At 36.1% G+C, this 14,020-nt stretch overlaps 1 protein-coding gene across 1 annotated transcript; it reads right to left on the bottom strand.

Annotated features, from left to right (window-relative positions):
* Window positions 1–2,935, bottom strand: LOC127963554 (tubulin beta-1 chain). Its single transcript, XM_052563525.1, has 4 exons — window positions 2,776–2,935; window positions 1,836–1,944; window positions 1,635–1,745; window positions 1–1,212 (listed from the first exon to the last, which is right to left on the bottom strand). The coding sequence occupies exons 1-4, from the start codon at window positions 2,830–2,832 to the stop codon at window positions 152–154; spliced, it is 1,338 nt and encodes a 445-aa protein (XP_052419485.1). The 5' UTR covers window positions 2,833–2,935; the 3' UTR covers window positions 1–151.
* Window positions 2,936–14,020: the final 11,085 nt, after the last annotated feature.

Genomic DNA, 14,020 nt, shown 5'->3' with positions numbered 1-14,020 from the left:
TTTTAACAGAAGAAAAAGCCTTTAATGACATCTGTACAAACAAGAGACAAGAACAGACAAAGAAAATTGAGCTTTGGAACGTTTTTTTTTTAGTTTCCTTATACATGAGCAAAATGTTACAGCCTGGAAGACAACACGTATATGAAGAGACTTAAGCCAGCTCTTCCTCTCCCTCCTCCTCAAACTCGCCCTCCTCCTCTGCGGTGGCATCCTGGTACTGCTGGTACTCGGACACCAGGTCATTCATGTTGCTCTCGGCCTCAGTGAACTCCATCTCATCCATACCTTCTCCGGTGTACCAATGCAGGAAAGCCTTGCGCCTGAACATAGCTGTGAACTGCTCTGAGATCCTCTTGAACAGCTCCTGGATGGCTGTGCTGTTGCCGATGAAGGTGGCGGCCATCTTGAGCCCACGGGGCGGGATGTCACAGACAGCAGTCTTGACGTTGTTGGGGATCCATTCGACGAAGTAGCTGCTGTTCTTGTTCTGAACGTTGAGCATCTGCTCGTCCACCTCCTTCATGGACATGCGGCCGCGGAAGATGGCAGCAACAGTGAGGTAGCGGCCGTGGCGGGGGTCGCAGGCGGCCATCATGTTCTTGGCATCAAACATCTGCTGCGTGAGTTCAGGAACGGACAGTGCACGGTACTGCTGGCTCCCCCTGCTGGTGAGAGGGGCGAAGCCAGGCATGAAGAAGTGGAGACGAGGGAAGGGCACCATGTTTACGGCCAGTTTGCGCAGATCTGCGTTGAGCTGGCCAGGGAACCTGAGGCAGGTGGTGACTCCGCTCATGGTGGCGGAGACGAGATGGTTGAGGTCACCGTATGATGGGGTGGTGAGTTTGAGGGTGCGGAAGCAAATGTCGTACAGAGCTTCATTGTCGATGCAGTAGGTCTCGTCTGTGTTCTCCACCAACTGGTGGACAGACAACGTGGCATTGTATGGTTCTACTACAGTATCGGACACTTTGGGTGAGGGCACCACACTGAAGGTGTTCATGATGCGGTCGGGATACTCTTCACGGATCTTGCTGATGAGGAGGGTGCCCATACCGGAGCCGGTGCCTCCACCGAGAGAGTGCGTGAGCTGGAAGCCCTGCAGGCAATCGCAGCTCTCGGCCTCTTTACGAACCACATCCAGGACAGAGTCCACCAGCTCCGCCCCCTCGGTGTAGTGGCCTTTAGCCCAGTTGTTTCCAGCACCACTCTGACCTGTTGCAATAGGCAACGCATTTAATTTTCACATCCACAATTTTAGCATAAATGTGATCCTGAAACCAGCCATAAGAGTCTTTTTTTATTTATTTAGATTTTAAACCATCAATGTATGGTTTTGTCAGGATAGGACAATATTTGGCTGACAATTTGAAAACCTGGAATCTCTGAAACATTGAGAAACCCACCTTTAAAGTTGTCTAAATGAACTTGTTAGCAATGCATATTACAAATGAAAATTTAAGTTTTGATATATTTACAGTAAGAAACGTACAAAATATATTCATGGAACTTCATCTTTACTTATTTTGACCTGTATAATGTATTATTGGCCATTGCTACAAATATAACTGTGCTACTCATGACTGGTTTTGTGCTCCAGGGTCACAAATGGTATTTCTTTAATAAAAAAAACTCACCAAAAACAAAGTTGTCTGGCCTGAAGACCTGACCGAAGGGTCCAGATCTCACGGAGTCCATAGTACCAGGCTCCAGATCCACCAACACTGCACGGGGCACATATTTGCCTCCTAAAAGATTGCAAAACGGGGTTAGAAAGACAAAATGGTTTTCCCTAATGACATGTGCACTCTCAGTGCGCAGTATTGATGTGGACGTACCTGATGCCTCGTTGTAATAGACATTGATCCTATCGAGCTGGAGGTCGCTGTCGCCATGATATGTGCCGGTGGGATCAATACCATGTTCATCACTGATAACCTCCCAGAACTAAAGAATATAACAGATAATATTAGAGAACTGGAATTCAAAGGATTGAATGTAAAAAGCAAAAATTCATAGTGTTATTCATGCCATTCGATTTAAAAACATTTTATGCGTCTACATTGTGCACTGAAATATTTCACTAAAACGGCACTTTTCAAATATTCACCGCGTGGGTCTCACAAAAGGCGCCAACTGTTCACAAACGCCCACGCAGATTTCGTATCAAACTCCTCCCGCCCAAATCTTGCGCGCGCGCCACGCACGCCGGTTGGCTGAGATCCGTTTCCGTCGTCTTTTCAAGCTAACGGTTTTATTGATTTTTTTTTAAATATATATATTTAAAATTATCTTAACTAGTAGATTTAAGTGATTTTATCTTAGTCGGGTAATATTTAATGCAATTGCTATGGTTGTATTTAACTTGAGCTAGGCTTTTAACGTTACTTCCTTTTGTCGCACTGCAGTGAATCTCACAAAGGGAAGCTCCAGACAGACGCCGGTCAGAACCAACAGTTGGCGCAAACGTACACATTTCTAAAACTATTATTCAATTTCGTAGTCTTTTTAATTTTCCCAAGCGTTTCACAGTGTAACAAAAGAAAACTCCAATGAGGAAGCACATGGTTGACCTAGATTTCATTCAAACATCAGAACATCCGCTTTAGGCGGTTCATAATGGACAACAGCGTGCAATAACGATACAAAAGATAAAATATGACGAATAAGTTAATTATGCGTTCTTTCACAAATATCTAAAAGAAAACGCAAGATTTTGTTTTCTACACAGTCTAATATATAAACCAACAACTGCACATTTAAAAGATAAAAACAGACCTTGGCTCCGATCTGGTTACCGCATTGTCCGGCTTGAAGATGCACGATTTCCCTCATTTTTACTCTGAATTAGAAGATCTGAGAAGGAGGTGACGTTACGCCTTTTTCTTTCTTCAACTGGCTGAGAATGAAAACTTCCCCCATATAAATAGACTCCCGCCCCGCCCTGGACACAAGGTTAGTATGTTTCAGCCTATAGTATCAGCACGTCATTAGCTGTCCTTCTAGAGCCCGCCCATATGTGTCCGTCTGACCAATCACAGTAGAGACAGGGGACGCTGATTAGCCCTCCTCGACTGTCAGTCAATTTTGATGTCAACGTATGATTTTCTACTACAGTACTTTGTTTATATATATATATATATATATATATATATATATATATATATATATATATATATATATATATATATATATATATATATATATATATAAATAGATGACATGAAGCAAAATCCTATAATGAAGCTGTAAATCGCACACAAACGCTTGGTTGTTTACGGCTCTGAAATGTTCTGCGTGCCAAGGCTCAATCTAAACAGCTCGCAATAATAACAGGAAGTAAAATGTAACATTATATTTACTAGGCACGTAATGGCTAAATATTATAACATTAAAATAAAACTGTGTAAGATACTGTAGAATAGAATATTTAACAAACAAACACACAACTCACATAAAAAAAAGAGTGAGCAGAAAATCCCATGTGCAGTTTAGAATACGTTTTAAAAGAGTAGGGTACTTTTTAAGTAAATAATATACTTTAAAATTATACCTAATTGTGAACTAAATGTTATATTTTCAGACACAGAATTGCATGCTAATTGCAATTAAATGGTAAACGGGTATTATAGTTTAAATTTAAATACATGTAATTAGTGCTTTGTTGTGCAAATTAAGCTGGACGTACATCTTTATATGTAATTTCATAATTATTTCTATTGTCTTTAAAATGAGGTTAAAGAATTAAACTGCTGAGTGTACTGACTATATACTTATATATGTCTTTAAAAATGTGTTTTGTATTAGTCAGCATTTCAAAATAAGTGAACTTGTTTAACATGAATTCTCAAGAATACTTAAGCGGTTTTTATTTCATTATATTTTATATTCATTAATATAATATGCCATTGTATTATTATTATATTATTTCATTAATATCGCATTAGATTTGAAGTACACTACAAGTGTATAATTCAAAACAATTAAAGGGATTGTTCTCAGGACATGAAACATAAAGTAAAGCCATTGGTAAAATAGTCCGTGTGTCATCAGTGGTACAACCTTAACTTTACAAAGCTAGGAGAATACTTTTACAAAAATAACAACTTTAAATTGTGTTGCTGTCTATGAAGGGCCAGAGAGCTCTGGGATTTCATCAAAAATATCTTTGATCCGAAGATGAAGGAAGGTCCTAGTTTTTGAACAACATGAGGGTGAGTAATTAATGACAGAATTTTGACAGAATCTCTACATTTATGGGTGAACCCAAACACCCTTGTCAGAGCCATATATAAAGCAGTATACAATGGGCTTATGATGTTTATTAATATTTTGGCAAAAAGAAGCCCTTTTTCAGTTATTCTCAAAAATAAATGATCAAAAGTTTAGTGTGTGTATGTGTGAATGTGAAGAAGAGATGTTCATGTTTCACAGACAGACACAGTTCTGGTTTGGGTGCAGTATTATTAAAAAGCAATCTGACTGAAGGAGAGAGAATGCACGGTAATATAATCCACATTGGCACAGTTGCTGTGACTTAGACTGAGAGAATGAGAGTTTGCCCCAGGCCTCCTGCTGTATCATGGGCAAAGTCCTCAGGGGATTTTACAGGCCTGCCCAGATAAGATTGCAGATACTGTTACAGAAGCAGATGGCACACTGATGTCTTTCTGATTTGTATAATCCGAAAAGAGGCTACTTACGTACTGTTCTCCTGTTGTTTCACAAAGCTCAGTTTGCTCAGTACACTTAATCGTGACTATAAAAATAGGTGAATTAGAGTGAGTAACTTACAGAACAAGAGCACTTAGCTGAGTCATGGCAGTGATTTGTGAAGCTCTTTCAGTATTAATGAGTTCAACTTTCCAGTTTGGATTATATAGGGGAAAAAAATCAATATTGGCAATAATGCATTCCCCCTGTTTTCATTCCAAATCCATTTAACCTTTAATATTCTTATCTCCAACACAAAGATATATAAGAAATTGCACCCTGATGAGAGAACCATGAAGAATGAGCCTCAAAGGGCCTTACTCTTCTTTGATTTTGAAAGTATCTGATGGACCTATTTCCCAGGGAACGTGTGAGTTAAAGAGGGTGGAGAACTGGGTGAGAGTCGAACAAAGACGTCATTCTGACTGCTTAGGGTGCAGGAGAAGTCAAAGGCTGCATACATGTTTGTAAATAGATATTTTCGTTTTTATCATGTCTGACATATTTGTTAGATCTAATATATCAGATGAGCATCTGTTTTTACTGCTCTGTTGTGTCAGCTTCTCTCATACTGAATACCCTTTGAAGTTAACATGCCATGTATGCTCGTAGATTTTATTGTCCAAAAAATCATCATGAAAGAGAGTAATTTTATAAAACAGTTTGTCACCTCATATTGTTTAATAACAATTTCATAACTGATCTTTTGGTGACGTATGCTGGATTTCTCCAATCATTTATTTTACTTAAAACACAATCATCTTCAAGCTTATGTTCATTTTCTAACGCAGGAGCGGACATCTCAAAATCCATTTAACTGGTGATGCATAGTAAAAAGTCCCCGCCTTTCAATAATCCTTTTTACTCGGATGTGCATAACAATATGGAGATCTGTCCAATTCATCACAACTTTACTCAAACTTTAAAACTGGTTATTCCTCTGAAATGACTTTTGTTTTGCCCCACACAGGCTATTCGATAATGTCAACCAACAGTCAGATTCAGCATATGCTGCACTACATTTTATACAGTCTCTTAGATCACTTGGAAATATTTGAAATTTCAGAAGTCAAATGGGTTTCAAGTGGAGTGGCCATCTAGTGTTGCAGAAAATAGCATTAAATATTATACTGAGACATTAACTGCACTCTGTCTATCTGTCTCTCTTCACCCCTGTCTAGACCAACACATCCTGAGATCCTTTCAAAATGGAAAAATCAAACATTCATTAATGAAATCTTAGGGACCCTTCTGAAAAAATTAGTAGACTTTATGATACTTTTAAAATAAGTGCTTATTATATAAAAATAAATACTTTTAGGTTTATATATTTGAAGTGTACCTAATTGCAACTTCATCATTACGAATGAGTATTTACAAACACGTGACATAAAAGTTTCAACGGAAATCTTGAAATATATTTTCATTTACCAAATGCAGTACAATAGAATTATAAAATTGCATATAAATAAGTACTTAAAGGGATACTCCACCCCATATTAAAATTTGTCGTTACAAACCCGTAAAAGCTTGGTTTGTCTTCGGAGCATAATTTAACATATTTTGGATTAAATCCAGGAGGCCTGTGACTGTCCCATGGTCTACCAAGTAAATAACAGTGTCAAGGTCCAGAAAAGTATGAAAAGCATAAAAAAGGTTGAAAAAAAGCACAGTTATGTTCAACTAATTGCATATATAATATAAATCTTAACTAATATATTTTATTTTAATTGCAAATAACTTACAATTAAGTGTCAAAATGTTACTTTCAGTTCACAAGTAATGTATAATATCAAATAACAAACTACAGTTAATGTTCTTAATGTTAATGTTGTTCTCTTGTTCTGTCCAGGCTGGACTATTGCAATGCCCTCTTGGCAGGTCTTTCAGCCAATTCTATCAAACCTTTACAATTAATTCAGAACGCGGCAGCAAGATTAATTTTTAATGAGCCAAAAAGAATACACGTCACACCTCTGTTTATCAATTTGCACTGGCTTCCAATAGCTGCTCGCATAAAATTCAAGGCATTGATGTTTGCCTACAAAACTACCACTGGCCCTGCACCCTTTTACCTAAATTCATGACTTCAGACTTATGTGCCCTCTAGAAGCTTGCGTTCTGCAAGTGAACGTCGCTTTATTGTGCCATCCCAAAGAAGCACAAAGTCCCTTTTACGGACTTTTAAATTAAATGTTCCTCCTGGTGGAATGACCTCCCCAACTCAATCTGAGCAGCTGAGTCCTTAGCCATCTCCAAGAATCGGCTTAAAACACATCTCTTCCATCTTTATTTGACCCTCTAACTTTATCACTCAATATTCTAATTCTATTCTTTAAAAAAATCTAACTACCTTTCTAATCTTTTTGTATTCTATTTTCTTTTCATTTATTATGCAATTGTATATTTATGTGTGTGTGTATGTGTAAAGACCTCTAACTAGCTTGCTCTATTCTTTTATTTTTTTATTCTATCTGTTTTCTTTTTATTTTTTATATTAGTTAAAATCCCATGCTACGTGTACTGTGTTAACCTGAGACTTGTTATAGCACTTATATATCATTGCTCTTTCTGTTGTTTTTGTTTGCTTCCACTGTCTTCATCTGTAAGTCGCTTTGGATAAAAGCGTCTGCTAAATGATTAAATATAAATGTAATGTTAATCAAGTCCCTTAACTGTGCTTTAGAAGGTTAGTCAGCACATAAAGATAAGTGTTTATCTTTAAAGCGCTTTAAAAGATTAATAAAACATAATGATTTCAACTGTAAATTTAAGTGAAACTTTTAATGTGTCATTAAAGTGCGCTTTCTAAAATGAAACATGAAAGTCATGAGAGTGTCATTACAAGTGGCCTTTCATTTCAGTAATAATATATGATCTGAAAGTACAGTTTAAAAAAAAAAACATTTAAAATATTTTCAGTGCACATGCAGCACAACTAATTATATTTCTTAAAGCAAGGGGATGAATGCTGTTTTGTAAAAGAGGAAGTAAATAAAAGGACTTGTGTCTTTTCCTTCTCACACCACTTCTCCTTTTATTCTGCTCTTTCGCAAAAGCATTTTGGTTGCAAAATGAATTTTGCAGCGAGGCAGCCGAACCTGGAACATTTAAGTGGTTGCACCGATTCTAGTTCTGTTTGTACTTTTTAACTGAGACTGGCAATCAGCAGTACAGAGCCATGTGAGGACATGTTACAGTGGTTTGGTTTTATTGAAATGTCAGGCCTTCTGTTGGCCATCTGTCTTATCAGAGATCCCTCGACGTGACACACTGAATGTCTCTTATCCCTGACTCAGCATATGTCCTTCCAGGGAACCATGCTAGTGCTGGCTAAGGCAAGCATCACTATTACTATTATTCATAATAAGATACCACACTTATAATTCTTATGTGGTGGATGATAAAACAGGCTAAAAATAATCACGTTCTCAAGTTTTAAAACGGTCCTTTACACTAAGAAAACATGGCTCTTTCAATAACTGCTCACTAAATGTTTCTTTAAGGAGTCAACCTTTTGGGGAAATCTTTTTGGAACCTAGCAGTGTCTTGTCTGTCTCTAACATTTGCCAGTGAGTTCACTATGGACAATCAGCACTAACATTTCCTCTGAAGTTTGACAAATATAGTTATTATCTTATCATCAAATAATCAAAGGGTTATAATAACTGTACACAAAACCATATCAGGTAGAGAGTAACAGTCATTACTTTTTAGTATTAGCATTGCAAATCAGACCTTTGTGAAAAGTATAAGTATACTCTAGCATACTTTTAAAAAAGAAAACTTGTTACAGAAATAATAATATACTTGAGCATGCACTGAATGTAATGTTTTTGGACACTTAATTGCATATAATTTACAATTTAAAAAAATATATATTCTAGTTTAAATTAAAACCATAATTAATTACTTCTATTGTCTTTGAAATATGGATTAGTGTACAGCTGAATGTACTAAAACACACTATAATTTCATTTCTATTGAGACTTGTATGTCATGTATTGAAATATATTTACAGTTACACATTTGTAATGAGGTTTAGTACAAAGTACATTTAAAACAAACTTAAAATGAAATATCAAATCACTCAATGCAGTTCAAATTATAATCAATAATACTTAAATGTGCTTTAACACATCAAAATAAGTTTACTTATGAAGCACAACCAAAGATTATAAAATAACTAAAATATACTTGGAAGTAAAACTTTCGATTTTACATTACAAAGTTTACTTAAGTCATGAAAGCGCCTCTATACACTTAAGTGGCCTTTTATTTCAGTATTATTATATTATCTGCAAGCACAGTGTTTTATACGTGTAAGATCTGAAGCACACTACACGTACACATTCAATACAGTTAAGCACACTTCTTTTCTACAAAAATAATCTTACAAAAATGTCCTAAATCATAAGTAGATTAGTGTTTTGTTACAGACTCTCTCTCACTCTGTCTCTCTCTCTCTGTGTGTGTGTGTGTGTGTGTGTGTGTGTGTGTGTGTGTGTTTATAGGGTAAAACAGACGTAATGCTCAGCTATAGCACTTCATTAGTCATGGATGAGATCTCAGTGTTGGATACGAACATGTTTCTCACTGAGCATCGACTGTAGATGGAGATGTTCTCCCAGATCCCACATGATATCAGATTCCTCTGTGCACACGATCAATATATCATAATCAGTAATTCACCTCTGTACATAAAACATAGAAGCGCAGTGTAGTATAAACAGCTGTGTCAGATGCTCTGACTGTTGTTTATTACTCAGGAACTGTTGGTTGAAAGCGCTGGTGTCTGGCAGCACACAGAGCCTGAGTCATGGCCTCATCGCTTCAGAGCACTTCCCACAGTCAGCTGTTCCTGACACTAGACACTGCTTAGGCCTGAGAGGAGCTTCGTACACACAACCTACAACTGCATTTGACCACTACATTAGGCTCTTTCTATACAGTGCTGGCTGGGGGTCTCAAACTCTGTAAATCAGTTTTAAGAGCCCCTGAGAAACAAGCTTATAATCATCTCTCTCTCTTGCCCTATTATTTGAGGTCAGACTGAGGGTGAGCTCGTACACTGAGCAGCTCCACAGCTCCACAGAAAGGTTTCTGCACTGTATGCGTGTATGAAAGATAACGACAAGTTTGATTGAATGAGAGATGATAGCTAGGTTTCAAAACCTTGGGTTTTATGTTAGCATGCCAAGCTAACATTGTAGTCTTACAATAGCATAAACTACATCACACAAATATCAAGTGATTTCCAGTGTTTCAGTTTCACTGATCATTCTCCTGTTATTTTAGTAGCAGTACTAGTTTTCATATATTTTGATTTTGTATATTTTCTGTTTTAGTTTTAAATTTAGTTAAAATTAATTTTAATATATTATATTTTGCCCTTTTATATTAAAATTTTTATTTTTAATTATTTTACATCAGGTTATTTAGTTAAATCAAACTTACTAGATTAATATATACATGTAAATGTCTATGTATGTACGTGTCTGGGGTCAGTAAGATAAGCTTTTTTAATGTTTTGGAAAGTTATGCTCACAAAGGCAGCATTTATTTGATAAAAATACAGTAAAAACAGTAATATTTTGAAATGTTGAAATATAAAATTAGTTACACACACACAGATATATATATAAACATTTTTTTTTTGGAATCTAGTATATTTTTTAGGATTGTGAAAGTTGAAAGAGCAAAATTTATTTGAAACATATTTTTTTTTGTAGCATTGTACATGTCTTTAATGTCATCATTATGCCTTTATCATTATTATTACTTGCTGACAAAAATCATTTAATTTTATTTTTATAATTATATTATTATACTGACATTGTTTTATCAATGCCTTAAATTTCCGAAGGCATCATAATTTTAAATTAACTTTTTAATGGAGCATGCCATGGTGCCTTCAAATGCTGTGTATAGTCAGTGTACTAGGCATGGAAACAGTGCTAATGTTAGCTATTTAGGCTTTGGATTCCACAGAATGATCCTCAAACAGTCATCAGTACAGAGCAGAGCAGATGGAGATTAGCTTTGCTCAACAGCTGTAGCGAGGCTCAAAATGGCAGGAGGCTGATTTGCATATGTATGAGCAGAGCACCACTATTGTAGTAAATCATTGACATGTAAGTCAATCATCCATGGTCTCACCTTTCATATTTAACTCTCTTTTGAGGTGCTCAAAAGAAAGAGCCTTTTTCATGCTGAAACGGCAGCTCTCTTTGCTTGTGCCGTGGTCAGTGTGCAATGCATTATGTGCTATTGAGTTATGCAGACACACAGCTGTGGGGGTTGAGATTCATTTAAAGCTGCCCACATCTGATTGAGTCTTGCTCTTGCAGTGTCTCTAGGGAAGTACCGGGAGGATATGAGCTCTGATGGTAATGCAAGTGGACTGTCCCACCCCCTCTGCTCTTCCCTGCAGTCGATGCTGACGAGGCCCTGGAGACGTGGACAGAAGAGCACAGATGTATGCAGATACAGAAGATCCACTGATCCACAGCGCTGGAGATAAACAGCATGCTTGTGAAACTGGTTTGTCTTACTGTAAAGTGTAATGGTATAAGACACATTTGACTTTTAGTGCTCGAGCACTTCCTGTTCTGAAGGCCTTGTGGAGATTTGTTGAAAGAACCTTATTAGGTTTTGCATCTTTTCAATCAATAACGAGACATTATTACATATCAAAGGTCAATAGTGTGCCATTAGCCGTTCCCTAATCTAAGGAAGGAAGTTATTTGTAATACGCTGCCAACGTGACATCTGCTGTACACACAATATGGTGGCTATTTGTTTTTTATACTTATAGCAAGATTATCTTTGTTAATCATTACCAGCTATATTTGTTGGTCCACCAGCATAAAGCACATTTACCATTTCATACAAATTATTGATTTAAACCTAGGTTAAACCTGTAAAAGTGAAACTGAAATGTGCTGGTCTTTCATTTGTATTCAGCTAATGTCTTGTGCTGTATAAATACAAGGCTAGGACATGACTGGAATGCATTTGAAAGCATTTGTTGGAAATGCCATGTCTGCTAAGATGAAGGAAGAAAGGCCTCGCCCAGGTTTACCTCACAAAGAACTGGAGCTCCCTCTAGTGTTAAAACAATCTTATTCATTTGCAGTGGGACTTAAAGGGATAGTTCACCCAAAACTGAATATTCTATCATGGTTTACTCACCCTCATGTTGTTCCAAACCTCTATGAGCTGCTTTCTTATTTTGAACATCAAATAAGATATTCTGAAGATTGCTGGTAATCAAACAGACTTCCATAGTATTTTTTTTTCCTACTATGGAAGTCAAAAGCAACCACCAACTGTTTGATAACAGCAATCTTCAAAAATATCTTCTGGAATGACACATGAGGGTGAGTGAATGATGACGAAATTGTCATTTTTGGGTGAACTATCCCTTTAACACTTCTGGCCAAAAGCTTGGAACAATTACGATTAAAATAAAAAAAATAAAAAATTAAAGTCTCTTATGCTCACTGCATTTATTTGATTAAAATACAGTGAAAACAGTATTATTATATAATATTATATTATATTATGTTATATAATATAATATTATAAAAATGTATTACATTGTAATATAAAACTATATTATATAAAAAATGTACAACAATTTTTAAATAACTGTTTTCTAAGTCTAATATATAATATTTGATGGCAAAGCATGTAAATCATAGTTTCTACAACAATATTAAACAGCATAAACTGTTTTCAGCTTTGCTAAGAGTAAACGCTATTTGCATAATAATTGAGAACCAATAATAACTGAGCAGCAAATCAACATATTGTGATGATTTCTGAAGATCATGTGACACTGAAGACGGGAGAAACGATGCTAAAAATGCACAGGAATAAATTACATTTTAATATATATGTTGAAATATTTTATTACATAATAATCCTATTTCACAATATCACTGCAATTTTTGACCAAATAAATGCAGTCTTGGTAAGCATAGATTTCTTTCCAAATCATTGGCTCCATCTAGTGTTGTAAAAGTAATATTGTGACATCCATTGGCAAATTATGAGACCGCAAACATGATTTATGGAAAATACTTCCTCTAAAATAGTTCGTCTTCAGGCTAAATGTCAGGTGGATATAGCAATCAAACAATCAGTTTCATCATGTTACATTTGTTTGTGAGAATCCAAGGCAGGTTTATTTCAATAGCAGGTTTCACAGTGATCATTCAGTGTGCATTCGTGATTTTTTTTAAAACTAGCATAGCCTAACAAAGCTAATACATTAAAACCACCTCCATAATATCATGGACGTCCCCCTTGTGCTGCCAAAACAGCTCTGATGCATTGAGGCATGGACTGAACGTGTCCTGAGGTATCTGACATGCCTGAAGTCATCATTTTACTTTATACAGAAAGGCTGAAAGTTTGGATCCAAACGCAAGAGGGCAGCAGAGAGTCACTTAAAGATAAATAAATACATAAAATAGAGGACTATTTTTTATTTTATTTACTTACACACTTACTTAGCCTGCAGATGCCATTTGGACAGTAACCTCCAAAAATGCACAATCTATGTAATCTACAATTATGTACACCTAACAGTTGCTTATTAGTGCCTTGAAGGTACATATTATTGCATAAACAGACCTTTTAACCAGGGCTCTTTTACCCCTTTTTTCTTGAGTGAAGATTTAATTGAATTATTGAAACATTTTTGATTTGATGAAAGAAATTATGCAAACCTACATATCAGAATTGAGGTTCGACAAAGTATGTAATAAAATGCATCTGAAGCAGTATTGCCCACGTGTATCAAAATATGTGTATGCGAGTATGAATTCACACATACCTTGATAACTGGTGTAATGATGATGAAAATTCAGCTTTATATCACAGGAATAAATTAAATAAATAAAAAAACACTTTTTTATTGTAATGATATTTTATGAATATGTCTTTTACTGTATCTTTTAATATACTATATGCATTTACCTCTAAAACAAACAAAAGCAGAGGATGTTTTTCTAGCCCAGAGAGGAATGCTATTAATGGCTAAATAAATAACATATTTAAACATAATGCTCATGTCTGCTTTTTTTGCCAAATCCATTACTAGGGATAATCTTACAATTATATTGGCTTCTCAGAGGATCGGCGGCTTCAGGACTGATATCAGCTCTCAGCAGCTGCTGTGCTGATTTGGGGTTATGAATATGACAAACTGAACTAGACAAGTATGTTGATCTCAAGTACATGTGTGCTACAGAAACAGCACCATCGGTCAGAAATCATCTCACTTTTACTTAAAGCTCAC

Source organism: Carassius gibelio, chromosome B8 (assembly GCF_023724105.1).
Source record: "Carassius gibelio isolate Cgi1373 ecotype wild population from Czech Republic chromosome B8, carGib1.2-hapl.c, whole genome shotgun sequence".
Lineage (NCBI taxonomy): Eukaryota > Metazoa > Chordata > Actinopteri > Cypriniformes > Cyprinidae > Carassius > Carassius gibelio.
This window is presented reverse-complemented; position numbering and strand designations above follow the sequence as displayed.